The 18,279-nt window shown below is 36.3% G+C and overlaps 1 protein-coding gene across 1 annotated transcript; it reads left to right on the forward strand.

Annotated features, from left to right (window-relative positions):
* Window positions 1-7,328: 7,328 nt before the first annotated feature.
* Window positions 7,329-8,331, forward strand: LOC122049623 (protein HVA22-like). The gene is made up of 5 exons (XM_042610986.1): window positions 7,329-7,462; window positions 7,560-7,586; window positions 7,651-7,776; window positions 7,871-8,024; window positions 8,113-8,331. Exons 1-5 carry the CDS (start codon window positions 7,416-7,418, stop codon window positions 8,122-8,124), a joined length of 366 nt encoding a protein of 121 aa, XP_042466920.1. The 5' UTR covers window positions 7,329-7,415; the 3' UTR covers window positions 8,125-8,331.
* Window positions 8,332-18,279: the final 9,948 nt, after the last annotated feature.

The following is an 18,279-nucleotide window of genomic DNA, read 5'->3' on the forward strand; positions in this document are numbered from 1 at the left end:
GAAGGGCTTTCGAATTCGAACTATTCCTTAGCTTGTCGAATTCGAACTCTTGATGGGCCCCTTCCCTACTTTTGTTACGCTAAATTCTATTCATTCTTCCTAAAGAAACAAAAAAACAAAATAAAATAAAGTTTGTATGAGTTCATGGGAAAAAAATAAATCAAGTGATAAACCCAGCTAGTTTTGGGATTGATAGGTCCGACTTTATAGAATTTTTTTACTAATTTGATTATATGAGAGTTTCATGTATAAGAATAAATCAAAAAGTACTCATAGAAATGTATTCAAATCGACAACCGACAACGTTCTTAAAATTATAATCCCACTTAAATAAAATTTCTACAAATACCTAAAATTCAACTCTTAAATATCAATTAAGCATTTAAAAGATTTTATCATTGGGTCGGAGGCTCATTCCTTTCCTTCTTTGTCGATTGTTCAGGTAAGTGGGGTTTTAATTTCATATTTGATTTGGTCAAATTATAAAATCTAAATTTAAAAATTTTGGGATAGTAATTGATTTTGTCAAATTCACACAATGAGAATTCTGGAAGCTTCCTTTTAAAGTTATGTCACGTATATATAAAATAATAATTCTATTAAAATAAATTATTTTTATAAATACGTCAATTTATGTCAATCCACACATATTAATATTAGATGCAAATTTTATTAATTTATATTACTTCTATTTCAAATTGAGTCAAATGGAATTATATACGATATTGTTCACTCAAAACACATGTAGATTACTTGAACAAACCAACTGCTACTTTTTTATTCCATTTAATAGTATAAAAATGTCTCAATTGAATAACATTAAAAGAAAATTTTTATTTTACTCCTAACATTTTTACACATTTTAAAAACATCTTTTTTAAAAAAAATAAAATCATCAAAATATCAAAAGGACATCATATGCACCTCAGACGTTTGAAAATGATCTGAATCTCCCGAATACATTCACTTCAAAATACCCTGACTATTTTATCACAGACATATATCCCTGACTACGAGTAGCATTAAATAAAAATAAATTGAATCCGGGGTGTGATAAAACACTTGCCTGAAAAAAAAAAAATCTCAAATAAAATAAACATTTTCAAAATCAATTTATATAAATTGTATTTTAAACATATGCAGTAGTCAAATTAGATACCTCTAAAATTAATCGAGTAAAATCGAAATACTTAAATTATAAAAAATACACCACTAATCAAAAGCTACAAAATTATTTTAGGTCAATTAGACTCTACTTTTTATATCATTATCTATATTTAAATAAATTTTTATATCATTTAATCCATACTAATCTTTTTTAAAAAAAATTTCTCTATCTAATTTAATATGCGCACTAGAATATTTTTTTTTTATTTGTAATCTATGTATCTAATTTTTTGAACTGATTAATTCATAATACTTTCATCCATTTCTCACTAAAGAGAAAATCTCCTATAATATATTATAATTGAAATTCAAATATTAGATCTTTTAATTATTCATTAAAAAGTCTAAGAGGGTGTTTGGCTGAGCTTATAAGCTTTCTAAAACAGCTTATAAGCTGTTTTAGAGCTTATTAGCTCTTCAAATTTATTTGATAAATTTTTTTTTGAACAGCTTATAAGCTGTCAAAATAAGCTGTTTTGGAATTTATAAGCTGCTTTTAAAAACATATGGAAGACCCTACTTTTTAAAAAAATATGTGATTTTAATAATTTTTTTCTCTAAAATATCTTTATATAATTTCATAAATCCTCATCTTATCCTCCATAAATTTTTATAAGTCTAATATCTTTTTATCTCCGTCGATTTTTCTTCCAACGCTGTGTCATCTTCTCGGCTAATGTCTCTTTCCAATTTTCTCTCCCCCGATGCAAAAATTCGCCCAAAACCTTCTGTTAATAAAAATATCAAAATCCTCTATTAATAGTATTATACCCTTTTTGATAATTTTATTAATAAAAAGATCTTATAATACCAAACACATCAATACTTTTAAGTTGATTATAATAAGTTCACCCAAACACTTTAATAACTTATTTTTAAAATAAAATCTAACAATTTATAAGCTCCTAAAATAACTTATAAGTTGTACGAACTTATAAATTATTTTTAATAAACTTAGTCAAACACCTATAATTATTATACCATTATCTCATAAACACTATAACATTAATTAATTAATTAATTAATTATAAAATAGATAACGTTATCTTTTGGCTTACAATCAACCATGGTGGCTGTGTCCAAATGTGCCTCTCCAACTTATTGATTGGTGGACCGCAATTGAACAACTGGTCCCTTTTTGCGTTTGATGAAATTGACAAGAGCACCCATTCAGAATTTCCAGCTCGCAGCTTTAGTGTTCTAAATTATTAATTTATAAAATAGAGAAAAAAACATTTTAGGAAGAGAAAAAAAAGGCATTTTAATATTTAATAAATATTTTAGTGGCTATGTTAATAATTATCCATTCGCGCACATCGGAGGACTGGATATATGAGCGGCTCGAAGGGGGACCCACCCTCTGTTCATGGAGGGAGCTGCGGGGCCCAGACTCCACTTGGTCACCTGGTGCCTTATCCATTGCATTTACGTATTAAAGGACAAGCAAATAATACCAAACAAATTAATATTGCTGAATATACACATCCGTAGGATCTTTTAAAATAAATATAACATTTATTCCAAAATTAAATAGTTTTGACCGAAACAATTATATAATACAATAATTCGATCAAAATTAATACAATGCAAAAAATAATAATATAATAAATAATCTAGTACGTGATGCATATTCAGTATTATATGATATAATAATTTTAATTAAAACGGTTACGCTATTAAATAAGAGTGTTAAAGTAACGATGAAATTATTATTATGTGATTAAAAGATTATAAATTTAATTCTTAAAAATAATCTCATGTAGAAAAATAAGGTAAGATCATATATAATGAAATATTTTTTAAATTCTAGTGCACTGATAAATAATAAAATGAGAGAAATGAGAATGTATCTCTCATAAATAACAAAATGAGAGAAAACTAATATAAACATATGTTGAAATATGACAGAGAGAAAGGGAAAAGAAAAGAGGAAACTTTAGCTTACAAAAAACTCAATGGAGAGGCAATATTCATGTGCACGATCCTAATAGTTGAGATTTATGTGGTTCATGGTGATTATATTAAAGGATGCTAAGTGATCTGAAGATGGTCTGAAAACATAAACTGGTAAATATTTTGACGGTAGACAATAGAAAGTTTGAGATCAAATTTAAAGAGAAGATTGTTACGCATGTCGATAAAGAAACAGTAAAAGAGAGAGATGTAAATCATTTTCCCACCTGGTACTAACAACTCCATGGATGTCACTTTGGTATAGCAAGGGCCAGCATTCTAATAGAAATCGGAAGGATACAGAAACCTACTAGATGAACGGCGAGCTATGAGCTATAAGTTTTACGACACGGGAGCAAGATTCTCTAAAAAGGCATGCAAGCTCACAGGTGGCCAAGAAAGCCCAGTTGGAGACTTTTTATCTCAACCGAAAATGCAAGCAACAATGGCGAATAAGTGAAAGAGAATCAATTGAATTATAATCTTAGTAGGATCTTAATAGGGAAGGTTCTTACCGTGCAGAAGGAATTGACATCCTATGTAACATTCACCCTCAACTCAATAGAGAGAACTCCCTTAGCCACCCATAGTTTGATTCAACATGATGAAGATAGTTGTAAGAAGTAATTGTTGAGTTCTGTGTTTTAATTCAAACTATTTTTCTTGATTTTTGTTGTTATTATAGTAATGCATATATGTATGCATTTAGTTTCACATTACTAAGTTAAGAAAATCGGAAGACCTTATATATGGAGTCCTTCCATCCTTGTTTAGCAAAGTTAAGGGGACCTACACGTATGTGCGGGCCGAGCCCAAATCAGGTGGTTTCTGGGGTTCGAGCCGGAAATCCATAAACCGGGTGCGACACACGAAGGGGGGGTGCAAACCCCTAGCTCGTGGGCCTTACACTCACAGGCGGCCTAGTTTGTTTTTGCCAGTCTTTGGTTCGCTGGCGTGAGGCTTAGTGTTCCGCGATCTGAGGTTGGGTCCTGAGTGCGACGTTCGTTTGCTGAAGAGCCTCTGCACCGTGGGCGGCAATATATTCTCTAAAGATAGTCGGCACGTCGACGCTTCAACCGGAGGATAACGATTTCTGGACCTTACTTTTATTTACATGTCTATTGCATGCATGCTTGCTGTTTTTGTGCAAGTATATTACTGTGTTAATGCTCTCAAGATCAAGTTGTAGGTTAGAATATTAGAACATTTCATAATCTAGCACAACAATAGTATAGATTAATGATACAATAGTAATGTTGATATTCACATTTACTTTAAGTGATAATGTCATATTACTTTATGAATTCAATTGTATCAAAAGGTGATTATGTTTATTTCAGACGCCCCTTATAGTCGGGGGAGGATCCTCTGGTCCGTAAAGGTTGGATCAATCCATGGTCCAGCCTTTGCATTGGTAGGGGCCATTGCCTCCCACCAATCCCCTTGTCCCGGTCCAAGAGTGGACCAGGACAAGGAGACCAGAGGATCCGGCCCCCTTATAGTCCGTCCTCAGGTTATGTAAAGAAAGATAAATCAAATAGTCAACTTATAACCGATCATCAAGATTACATGTTGATAGGAGGAATATGAGGAGGACTCCACGTGGAGGAGAGTGGGTCTTTTAGGGTTTTTCCACTTCTCCCCTTTTTAGAGTTTTTTTCTTTCTCCAAAAACAAGGGAATTATGGTCACCAATCGAATCATGCCACGCGTGCCCCTTCCATGCGAGTGGCAGTCTCGCCCTCCCCCTCCCCCTACACGCTTGATGGCCAGCGCCGCTTCACGGTCTGCGCGAGCAACTGACACCGAGTTCTTCTCCTTCTGTGATGCTATCGCCGTTTGTCACCATGTCCGAGCAACCCTCACATTGTCGTGCTTGCTGTCGCCGCAAGCACTAGCGAACTAGCGACGTGCACGTAGATCGTCAGTGTTGTCTCTTCCATGCGTTGCATCGCTCGTTCCCTGTTCATTCACCCCATGCATTCGTTGTGAGATGTTGCCACAAGCAACTCCAACCCCGTCGGCAGCTGCTGGTCATCCCTGTTTTCCCCACCCGTACACTGCCAATCCAGTACTCCTCTTAGCCTCGTCGATCCAGATCTCCATTCGACTCCATCAATTCTGATCCAATGTCCTACTTATTCCCGTTTCACTCTTCCAACACAATGTCACTCCCAAGCCCAAATATCCAGTTGTTCAATAGCACGTGGACAAGCATGACACGTGGAACAATATGGTTGATATAGCATGATCCCACGTGATCTAGATATGGATGATGCGACCCTCTTATATGGATATGACATGCTATCAGAAGCACATCATTCTCTCTGACAGCCACAAGATATAAAAGAACGTCCGCTCCTGTAAGCCAACATACACGTACATATTCGTATACATCCATTTCCATTAACCTACTATTATTTATGTACTTTATTCCTCCCCATCGGAGACTAACTTGAGTGTCAAAATAGCTAAGGCAAGGCACCCTTGGCCTTCATTCTAACTCTCCTTCTCTCAAGCTTTGTAGATGCCTTTGGTGGTCCGGTTGCCCCTCTCTTCATTCTCCTTGGTGCGCAGTAACTTTGTCAACATAGAAAATAGTTCACTGATGGTTCACCTGATGATCTTAGACAAGAACAATGATCATAAAGTAATATTGGTCGTATGGATCTCATCCCTTAATCGAAATAGTATACTCACACAATTATTTGATCTAGAACCCTGATATGAAAAACACCAAATACACATTCAGTAAGGTTACATTCATGGTTCGTCAGAACAGAGGTGGAACGCTCGGAACGGGCGTTTCGGCATGGGAACGACATGAGCCGTGCCAAATTTCTGGTATATAACGTTCCAGACCTCATGGCATCGTCTTCTCCGGCGACAGGTCATGGCGGCGGCATCGTCTTCTCCGACGACAGGTCACGGTGGCAGTGGCGATGGCGTTGTATGCCGGAGAGGTGAAAACCAGCGGGAGAGAAGTGGTTTGGGCCTTTGGGGTAATGATGCAGGCGTGTGAGGAGAAGGCGGTAAGAAACAAAAACATATGGAATTAATTGAAACCCTAACCTAAGCCAATTAATTTCCAATTTAAATTGACTTAATTATATTTTAACTGAATTATCCTTTAAAAATATTATATCAAATCTATTTTAAATTTAAAAATTTTCTAAATAAAATTTATATATTTAAATTTATTTATTTTACCTTTCATTAACTAATTATTAATCAAATTATTATTCATTTAATTACTAAATTTATTCTAACAAAAATTCCAAATGATAAGTTTTAATTATTGTTTTTATAAATTTGTGTCGTGACTGTTCCGTGAAATGACATTGGAACTGGACCGACAGAGTCCATGATAACCGTCGCAACCGTTCTGACGAACCATGATTGCATTGCTGGATGAATAATCATGAAAAGTGTCTTAATCAACCAAGGTATATTATTGCAGTACCTATAAGAATGAAATGAACCAAAAGAAAAATTTTAGGGTTCCGAGAAATTTAATTCAAGGCAAGCACGGGAATCAGCAAGGACATAACTCACCTGTCTCAGAAGCAAAGTAGGAGAGGAGAGTTGGAGATGATCAATAACAGTATGAGCCATTAAGGAACTACATCCCAGATTGCTCGTCGCCACTGTAATCATCAATCGGGAAGCAGACTGCAACAAGACGGTGCTGAATCGGGAGATCAGAACAGAAACCTTGCAGATGGGAAGAGATGTCATGAGAAGGTAGTGGATGCGATATGGAACAAGAAACGTCACAGGGTGTTAGACATTTCTTGACCATTTGATGAGCTCTAAGTAATCAAACGATTTATTTATATATATATATATACTATTCAAACCTTAATTTGAGCGGATTTCAAGTTTGATTTGAGCGATTCAAATCTTGATTTAAGTATATTTGAATCATCGCGAGATATTCATGATGACAAAAGGCGAATACACTCGTCCCCACTGCTCCTGTCAACCCATCCCAAAGCCAACACGGAGGAGATAAATCACGGACGCAACACGAGATATTCATGAACATTCAAACAGAATATGATCTGAATTCAATTACTTAGGAAATTTAAATAGGCATTTTCACATAGCACACTTTGCACTCACTACTACCACATGGTCGAACCTTTGCTTGAGTATTGACATCACTACACAGAGAAGAAAAGAATCCAATACTTGAACTTCAACCACTTCATCCTTTCCTTCTCTCCTCTCCTAAACCCTAACAATATAACCAAACCTCCTCCTCCCCAAGAACTTCGACCAAGTTATAATTCAATGGCCACCTTTTGGGCTTTGCTTAAGCACCTCCACTCGCTTGCAGGGTAATCGATCAATGCATGGTCTCCTCAATTTTCTTGGCCTTCTAATCAATATAATCTTCTTCTTGTATAATTTCTTTGATCATTTACCATATCGCAGGCCTGCAATTACTCTTCTCTTCCCCTTGTAAGTCCTCTCTCTGTATCTTTGTCGCGTACATTCCTCCCCTCTTTAATTTGCCTACGTGCAGATATTCTTCGATATGCGCCATCGAAAACAAGTCGAACCGTGAGGAAGATGAACAATGGTTGGCCTATTGGATCCTTTACTCCTTCTTGACACTCTTCGAGATGGTAGCTGAGCCAATTCTGTATTGGTATAGCATATTTGTCTTCAATATCATATATGCATATCGGTTATCGTTACGAGCATCATCGAATTGACTTCTTTGATCGGGGGATGAAAACAAGGATACCCTTTTGGCACACGGTGAAGATGGTGTTTGTGGCTTGGTTGGTGCTCCCGCAATTAAGGGGTGCATCCTTTGTTTACGAGGAGCTCGTGAAGGGCAAGCTCAAAAAATATTTCCGTAACTTGGGCTCCGACCCTCTCCTTGAACAAAAGGTTACTCAGTTTCTTTACAATTAAGTAATATCGAGCATTCGTATTAGTTGTTAAGATGATTTTAATACTCGGAAAGCATCTTTTGTAGGTGGAAGACTAGAAGTAAAAGAGAAGAAAGGAATCGAAGGACACGAAGATGATTAATTATCTTAATGTCACGAAATAAAGTTGTAAATTAGACTCTTTATGTTCATGAGAAGAGGAACAAAAATATCAAAGAGTTTGGTTTGAGATGTTTAGCAATCAATGTGATCAATTAGTTTAGTGTAAGTGGCGGAGTAGCCCTAATATGTTCAGTTTGGTGAGAATTCAAAGTACTAGGTCAATAACTAGTTAAATTAAATACATAAATTTGGATTTCTATATATTCAATTTGTTAATGTTTATAAATAAAGATTATGGACTGCTCAATAAATAAATAAATTTTAAATGAATCGCCAGGCGCTTCGCAACTGAGAGCCTCAGAGGAGAAAGGAATATCTGATCGAGTATGGGAAGCATTTCACCGCTCAATCAAAAAACAAAAGAGAGCATACAGACGATCTTCGGGACAGATCGATCAAGAAAAAAAAGGGCGCAAGGGACAGATTCGTCGGAACAGATTGATCAAAGACAGAAAACAAGACAGAGAGAGAGCGCGCGCTCTTCAGAAGTCAGAACAGATTAATTTTAAAAACGCGCGCACGCTGTTTATATATATTTAATTGCATTCAAGTTTTAAAAAAGCCTTCTTTGTTTCTTGACGGTTGATTATTGATGTGGTGGGAACGAGAGAGGCCCACGTGGCGGTCAATGTAAATCTCAATCAGCCCGATTCAAGACATAGCTCAGGTCAAGTTGGCCTAGCTCACGGTGAGTTCGAGTCAGGTTGGACGAATTCTTTTGAGTTCAACTTCAGTCAGTCCTATACCAGTCCAACTTAAGTCAAATCAACTAGTCAAGTTAGTCTGAGTCAAGTTCGACTAGCCAGACTTACGATGCAGTCACATAGAAGGCATCAGTTACGAAGAAGGCTGACGAATAAGGCCATAATTACAAAGAAGGCGCCTGTTATAAAAAGAGTGCGTGGTACATATAAATACCGACAATTATAGCTAGAGTCGGAGGTCTTCGCCAGCGTCCTTGAATCACTTTGCTAGATCAGAGCCGACCTGACGATGCCTCTGTCCGACTAGAACCAACCTAATGATCGCTTTGCTTGATAGAAGTTGACCCGACTAAACCAACCCGATAGAAACTGACCTTAGAAGAACCGTCGAGACGTGCATCCGACTACCTGAAAAAGCTCTCGATTGTGGATATATTGAAGAATCAGCTCATCCTGATATCGAACCAAATCAATAGTGATAATCATGTACGATAGAATAAAAGTATGTAAAATTTGGTTCATTCAAGTTGACTTAATTATGACTGAGTCGTGAATAATTAAATAAAATATTATAAATTTAAATTCAACTCAAAAAATTATTAAATATATTTAAATTAGACTCAAATTCAATAATTTTGGATATAATGTGTTTAGTCAACGGTAAAAGCTCACCAGTTGATGTGTGCTTCATACATCGTTTTTGCTATCGTTTTACATGCATTTTATTTCGTTGCATGAGCATATTTAACATATATTTATTATCTCAGTATTAGTTTCATTTTTTTTGTTTTTCGAAATATGTTCATTACATGTTTTGTTGACAGGACGGGAATTCAAAGCTTAATTAGACTCTTTATATCTTTTCATTGCATAAGGATATTTGACATATATTCGTTATCTCGGTATTATTTTTATCTTTTTTGTTTGAAAATATGTTCTCTGTTGACCGGACGCGAATTCAGAGTTTAATTGGAGCTCAAGAGTAAGAAGCCATGAAACAAGAGTCCTCGGCAAGGAACGTACTCTGATCATATCCCATGATACACGTGTTTTCCTCTAGTCGAAATTAGACGTGAAACGGAGTAGCTATAGAGGCCACAACCATTAATGCGGGCTAGTTATGTCTACAAGCATGATCGTGCCCTTTTCTACCAAAGAACTCTTTTGGTCTATCGCCGATATGCTCAGGTCGTGCGCATAGGCACAACCATGTTCGTCGACTTAGCCAGGGACATGCCTACAAATACTGTCATATTTTGTTGTCGCGCCCCGACAATTCTGGAGAGTTATGACAAATTTGGAATACTTTGGAGGCTATAAAAGGATCAAGGATCATCTATTAGAGGCATCTAGCAATCAAGGGTCCACCCCTCCCTATCAAGGGGATTTCTTGTGATAAGGAATCCTAGGAGAGCATTGTTTCCAATGAACCATTGAGTTTCTATTCTCCCGAGAGCTTGAAGTTGATCCTAAGACAATTATCAACACTATGACTAATTCTCTCTTCTCTTCGATTTAAGTTGTAAAATGCGTTCCTTCATGTCTTTTTTGTTGTAACTCCATTTCCATGAATTAATTCTCCTGATTCTATAATGAGGGAGTAGCCTGATGAATTGTTAATATTGGATATAATTATCCATATTAGATGAGTTTATTTGTAAGTTGCATATGTGAATATGATCTGAACCTTTTAAAATTATCTAACTTAGACTTATTGGGTTCAGCTGTTGGATGTAGACCTTGTATATGTAAAATCTTTAGTCCCGCATCTATTATCATCTATATGTTGATAATAAATGTTCAGTATATATGGACTTATAGTCTCATATCTATTATTATCTATGGGCTGATAATAGATGTCCATTATATATAGGGTTGGTCCTCAAGTATTTAGGGAATCATCTTGATATAGTTTCTTATTCCCTTAAGCCCCTTGGAAGACATTCCTTTCCGCTGCATCTTCTTCCACAAAAATCAAGTCGACGTCACTAAAAACAAAGTTATGACTCTCCAATCAGGTTCCTTGTCTATTATGTTTATGTATTTATTTTTCTTATGTCATATTTAATTGATGAAACAAAGATTCATGTTCATATGTTCTTGCATTTCCTATATGTGAATTTTTATATGATTCTTAGAATCCATGCGGCTTAGGTTTTAGAAGAACTATCAATTGGTATCAGAACCAAGGTTTTGTTTCATCGTTTTCATTGACAATAAAGTTTAAAATTTTTGGTAGATGATAATAAATGTTCAGTATATATGGACTTATAGTCTCATATCTATTATTATCTATGGGCTGATAATAGATGTCCATTATATATAGGGTTGGTCCTCAAGTATTTAGGGAATCATCTTGATATAGTTTCTTATTCCCTTAAGCCCCTTGGAAGACCTTCCTTTCCGCTGCATCTTCTTCCACAAAAATCAAGCCGACGTCACTAAAAACAAAGTTATGACTCTTCAATCAGGTTCCTTGTCTATTATGTTTATGTATTTATTTTTCTTATGTCATATTTAATTGATGAAACAAAGATTCATGTTCATATGTTCTTGCATTTCCTATATGTGAATTTTTATATGATTCTCAGAATCCATGCGGCTTAGGTTTTATAAGAACTATCAATTGGTATCATAACCAAGGTTTTGTTTCATCGTTTTCATTGACAATAAAGTTTAAAATTTTTGTTGATTTATTGTTTGTATGGTAGATTAAGTTTTTCTAGTTAGTATAAATTTTTTATCATCGAAAATCATATAAGAGAAAATTAGAATAGACTTATTTTTTGAGTTTTTCATATTTCTACGAACAATACGAAGAATAGTAAAAATCATCACTGTTTAATCTAATTTTAGATAAAATTATGATGATACAATCGATTATTTTGATCGAACAATCGATTGTCGAATTTAAAATTTTGAATAGAAATAATTAAAATTCAAACAATTAACCATCTTAAACTCATTAGTCAACTAATTATTTTTTTTTAATACCGTTTCATATTAAAAAAAAAGTTGAAACAGTATTGGCAAAAAACGGAAAACTTTGTTGAAACAGTAAAAGAATAAAAAATCTTAATTATTCCATGTATAAAAAAAAATTACATTAAATATATATAACTTTTTTAATGAAGAAATAATTAAGAAATTAAATAATATTAAATAATACTATTTAATTGTAAAACTTAAAGAATTTTAACTTCATAAGTGAAGGTTTTATATATGATCATATAATCGTATACAGTAGATTTTTAAATTGATTATAATAATCAATTAGATAAAATCAATCGACTGTCATATATGGTATCAATCGATTGATAAATCTAATTTAGAGTTGTTAAGGATGATTAAATAATTTATATTCGAATTAAGTTTCTAAAATTTTCTTGAGTTTATTCACACAACGTGCTACTAAGTTGAACTAATGTGTTGACCCAAAGGAAGACGCTTTAGGTAGATTTAGTAACTTTTGGATTGATAAACGTATATCTATGCTAAAAGTAATTGGCCCAAAGGAATGTTACTTTTATGCCAGATATATGCATAAGGTAGCTTACAACTATGGAACAAAATATTATTTTGTTCAGATCATGCACAAAATATATCTCGACCCAAAAGAAGACATATTATATGGCCGATTAAGGTTGTTGTGAGTTATAGACCAAAATATAACTCATGTAAAATATCATATTATGCGCATAATATGTCAACCCAAAGGAAGACACATTATGTGACCAATTAAAGTTTGAATTATATTAGAAAGTATCGCTAACAAATAATGTGTCGACCCAAAGGAAGACATATTATGTTGTACTTGGTATCTCAGAAAAAGATCATTTATATGCATTTAATGTTGGAGCAATATCCCTTAGGTCAAGGTTGACCTGGTTGACCAAGCTTGAGTCTTGGTCATGGTTTCGATGTTTGCCAATACATGCAGACGACACATGAACAATGCAGGTGCAGTTGTTCATGTGGGGAGATTGTTGGTGCAATTCTCCACTGATCGGGGCTTGATCAATTTGGTTGAAGAAGAGTCAAGTAGGTCAAGGTTGACCAGATACTTGACTGGGAAGTCCTAACTGGGATGCTAGGCAGAGAGAAACTCCTAGTGAGTGAAGCCAGGTGAAAGACCTAGTGAGTGAAGCTAGGCAGAGAGAAAATCCTGGTGAGTGAAGCCAGGTGAAAGTTCTAGTGAGTGAAGGTAGGCAGTATGAAAATCTTGGTGAGTGAAGCTAAGTGAAAGCCCTGGTGAGTGAAGCCAGGCAGATGGAAAGTCCTAGTGAGTGAAGCTAGGCAGAAGGAAATCTTGGTGAGTGAAGCCAGGTGAAAGAACTAGTGAGTGAAGTTAGGCAGTGAGAAAATCCTGGTGAGTGAAGGCAGGTAAAAGTCCTAGTGAGTGAAGCTAGGCAGTTGGAAATCTTGGTGAGTGAAGCCAAGTGAAAGTCCTGGTGAGTGAATCCAGGCACGGGGAAATCCAGATGGGTCAAGGTTGACCAGACATTTGGTGAAAGTCCAAGTAGGTCAAAGGGATTGACCGGATACTTGGCACGAGGAAGAAAAGTCCAAGTAGGTCAAGGGAGTGACCGGATACTTGGCATGATGAGGAAAAGTCCAAGTGGGTCAAAGGGATTGACCGGACACTTGGTGAGGGAGTCCTAGCAGGTCAAGGGTGATCGGATGCTAGGCATGATGAACCAACAGGTCGTGGATTGACTGGATGTTGGTTTGGGGGCTTGGGACTTGGTCTTGGGCAAAAACCAATGTCTGGATCGATCAGCCGATCGATTGGGAAGGTCCCCGCGACAAGCCTCGAATGGGCAAGTCGCAGAGCGCATAGAACGCCTCTGGATCGATCAGTGGATCGATTGGGGTGGCGCGTTTTTACGCGATAAAGGCTGGATCGATCAGCCGATCGATCCAGGCTATACCAGAGAGCACAAAGGCGCTCTGGATCGATCAGTCGATCGATCCAAAGCCTCCCCGATCGATTAGGAGCAATCCAATCGATCGGGATCCGACCGTTAGCGTCGATTTAAGTCACAGGCGTTCGATTCCTTCGGCAAGTGCTTCACCGATTCATCTCAACTCCTCGACAGCAACTCCACAGCTCTCTCTAAGCTCCAGATCGCCAGTTCTTGAAGATTCTTGGAGGCTCTTCCAAGTCAAGAGGCGGATCAAAAGCAAGAAGAAGAAAGCTAGGGTTAGGGTTTCTTGTATTCATTGTAAGCGTTGCTTATACTTTTGTTCCCTTTCCTTTCTTTCTGTATTGAGAGTCTTGTAGGACTTCTCCGCCTTCGGTAGTTACCGAAAATGAGTGGTTATTAGTGGAGGTGTGCGTGAGTGTGTGGATCCTTGGACTAGTCACCTCCTTTGGAGGTAGATACCAAGTAAATCTACTTGTTAGCGTTGTGTGTGCTGTTTCTTGTATATTTCCGCTGCACATCTTTGAAGAAACAAGCAACGCCGACCACGAGCACGCGACGAGCTATTCACCCCCTCCCCCCCTCTAGCTACATTTCAGTCCCTACATTTAAAAGTTTATTTTATTTGCATAATTTTATATTACTTATATGTTCTTGGCTTTAGTTAAATCGTGAACTAAAATAAATTTCCCTTTTTAATTTCAGTGCAATCTATAACTGCCAGCATTAATAACATCCCAACACTAACTAGTTTGAATTTTACTGAATGGAAAGAATACATAACCGTAGTCTTAGGCCGCATGGACTTAGACTATGCATTAAGGAATGATCGTCCCATACCTCTGACCAGTGCTAGCGCTATAGAGAAAAGGGTTGAATTTCAGCTGTGAGAGAAATCAAATCGTATGTATCTGAGTATCATGAAACTTTCCATACCGACACCAATAAAGGGCTCAATAACAGAGGGAGGAGATGCTAGGAGTTTCCTGGACCAATTAGTAGGCCGATTCACCTCAAATAAAAAGGTCGAGACTACCACACTTCTTACGAAGTTGGTAACCATGCAGTACAATGGTAAAAGAAACATAAGGGAGTACATTATGGAGACATCCAATATAGCGACAAGTCTGAAAGCATTAAAACTCGATATGTCTGAGGGTATGTTAGTGCATTTCGTCTTGATGTCTCTGCCTGCACGGTTCACTCCTTTTAAGATATCATATAATACTTAAAAAGAAAAGTGGACATTGAAGAGCTCATTGCTTAATGCGTTCAAGAGGAAGGAAGACTAAAGATTGAGACATCTGAGAGTGCTCACTTAGCATCTGGTTCTCAAAGTACGAGCAAGAAACGAAAGAGGATCAATAACAAAGGAAAAAGAAAATAAACTGCAGATTCTGGAGGTAATGGCCATAAGGAGCACAAGAAGCAGGAGAAGGAATGTACTTGTTTCTTTTGCAAGAAGAAAGGCCATATAAAGAAAGGCTGCCTCAAGTACGCCAACTGACATGTAAAAAAAGGTAAACTTCTCAACTTTGTTAGTTCAGAAGTCAATTTAGCTATTGTACCCACTAACACTTGGTGGATAGATATGCAGGGTTATCTCAGGAGCCAACTTACGCTTGATGGTGAAAGATACATCTATACAGGAAATGGAAAGAAGGCTAAAATCGAGTCAATTGGTGTTTTTATACTTTGTTTAGGAACCAATGTCTTTCTGGATTTAGAAAATACATTTATTGTACCGTCTTTTTGATGAAATTTAATTTCAATTTCTTGTTTGGATAAATTAGGTTATTCTTGTTCATTTAGAAATGAAATTTTCAGTATTTTCTTTAATTCAGTGTTGATTAGCAATGGTTCCTTGGTTGATAGCAATGGTTCCTTGGTTGATAAGGTTTATAAATTGAACACCTTTACTCCTACAGTTGACAACGTGATAATACATAGCATAGGTACGAACCGTAAATTGACTAACGAGAATTCTTTCATGTTGTGGCATAAGCGTTTAGGACATATATCCAAACAACTCCTAGAAAGGTTAATGTCACATGAGATTCTCGATTCCTTTAACATGTCAGACTTTGGTGTCTGCATAGAGTGTATCAAGGGGAAGACCACTAACAAAAGGAATAAGGTGGCTAGCCATTGTAGTGATGTTTTAGAGCTAATATATACAAATATTTGTGGATCATTCCCTAAGACATCTTAGAATGGACACACATATTTTATTAGCTTCATAGACGACTATTCCAGATTTGACTATCTGTACCTTATTCATGAAAAATTATAATTTTGGGGCATATTCAAAATTTTCAAAGCCGAAATTGAACTTCAACTAGGTAAGAAAAATTAAAGCTGTCTGATCTAACCGGATGTGAATATCACGGTCGATATGATGGATTAGGTGAACAACGTCCAGGACCTTTTGCGAATTACCTTACTGAGTGTGGAATTGTGCCTCAGTATACCATGCCTAGTTTACCTAGTTAGAATGTTGTACCTGAGCGTCATAATCGAACCCTAAAGGACATGATAAGAAGTATGATGACTTTCACTTCTCTACCAGAGTCTTTGTAGAGGAAACACTCAAGGTTGTAGTTTACTTACTCAATAGAGTACCTAGTAAGACAGTAACTAAAATCTCATTTGAGATGTGGACAGGTAGAAAGCCTATCATTAGGTATTTACATGTTTGGGGTTGTTCAGTTGAAGCTAGGCCTTATAGGCATAATGAAAGGAAACTGGACTCAAGAACAGTTAGCTATAATTTTATAGGTTACTCAGAGAAGTCAAGAGGGTATAAATTTTATGATCTCTCTAATAAATCCTTCTTCGAAACAGGAAATGCCAAGTTCATTAAGGACGGTGGGAGTGATAAGGTAACGGAAATATCTTTTGAGGAATGCATTGGAAATCCTCCTGTGGTCATTATTAGTGCGATCAGTAGCGACGTGGTTACCATACCGCACATTATGAGCATTACACATCTAGTGAGCGTAGTGAACCATGATATTTCCATGACATCTCCAATGCAATTAGAGGAGCCTACCACTGAAATTGAAAGATTACCTCATATTGATGAGTAAGTACCTCAACCACCTCAAACACAAGTGCCTTTAAGGCGATCCACAAGGGAATGGAGAACCACAAATTCTTGTGATTATGTTTATCTCTAAGAGTATGATTTTGGCATTGAGTTTGAGAGTGATCCTACATCTTTCTAAGAAGTCAAACAATGTTCTAACCCTAAAAGGTGGATTAACGTCATGCAAGAAGAGTTGAAGTCTATGGCGGACAATGACGTTTGGGAACTTGTCGAATTGCCTGAAGGAAAGAAGCCTGTTGGCTGTAAATGGATATTTAAAACCAAACGAGATTCAAGGAGTAATGTCGAAAAGTATAAGGCTCGTCTTGTTACCGAGGGATTCATTCAGAAATAATACATTGATTACAAGAAGACTTTCTCACTCCCTTAGGGTAATCATGACACTTATAGCTCATTATGATTTGGAGGTACATCAAATGGACGTAAAGACTGCATTCCTCAATAGAGACATAGAGGAGTCTATATATATGGTGCAACCAGAGAACTTTAAGTCTAAAGACTCCAAGCACCTAGTATGTAGATTAAAGAAATTCATTTATGGTTTAAAACAGGCATCTCGTCAGTGGTACCGGAAATTTGATCAAGTAGTTACCTCATTTGGATTTAAAGAGAACCCCGTTGATCAGTGCATATATGTCAAGTTTAGTGGGAGCAAGTTTATTATACTTGTTTTGTATGTGGACGATATATTGCTTGTAAGCAATAATAAGGGCATGCAACATTAAACCAAGTCATTTCTATCTGATAATTTTGAAATGAAAGATCTTGCTAAAACATCCTTTGTTTTATGCATACAGATCTATCATGATCGTTCAAGAGGTATTCTTGGACTTTCACATCATGCCTATATTGAAAAGGTGCTTATAAGGTATGGTATGCAGAACTGTACACCTGGTGACACACCTGTGTAAAGAGGTGACAAGTTCAGCTTGCAGCAATGTCCACGGCTTGAACTTGAAATAAAAGAGATGGAGCAATTCCCATATGCGTCAGCAGTGGGAAGTCTCATGTATGCACAAGTTTGTACTCGACTAAATATAACATTTATAGTGAGAATGTTAAACAGATATGTTAGTAACCCAGAACCGTCACATTGGAAAACGGTAAAGAAAGTGATGCGGTATTTGCAAAGAACTAAAGGACATATGCTCATGTATCAGAGATCAGATCACTTGGAGGTGATTGGATATTCAGACTCTGATTTTGCTAGATTCTTGGATAGCAGAAGGTCCACTTCGGACTATATCTTCATGCTTGCTAAAGGGGCTATATCTTGGAAGAGTGTAAAGCAAACACTAATAGCCACTTCTACTATGAAGGCAGAGTTGATAACATGCTATGAAACATCCAATC

The sequence above is a fragment of the Zingiber officinale genome, chromosome 2B (genome assembly GCF_018446385.1).
Source record: "Zingiber officinale cultivar Zhangliang chromosome 2B, Zo_v1.1, whole genome shotgun sequence".
Lineage (NCBI taxonomy): Eukaryota > Viridiplantae > Streptophyta > Magnoliopsida > Zingiberales > Zingiberaceae > Zingiber > Zingiber officinale.

What these genes read in the sequence shown, in the direction of transcription:
- LOC122049623 (XM_042610986.1), top strand. Translation starts at nt 7,416, where the DNA reads ATGGCCACCTTTTGGGCTTTGCTTAAGCACCTCCACTCGCTTGCAGG. An exon ending in CACCTCCACTCGCTTGCAGG is followed by an intron (nt 7,463 to 7,559) that starts GTAATCGATCAA and finishes ACCATATCGCAG; the next exon opens with GCCTGCAATTACTCTTCTCT. An exon ending in GCTGAGCCAATTCTGTATTG is followed by an intron (nt 7,777 to 7,870) that starts GTATAGCATATT and finishes GATGAAAACAAG; the next exon opens with GATACCCTTTTGGCACACGG.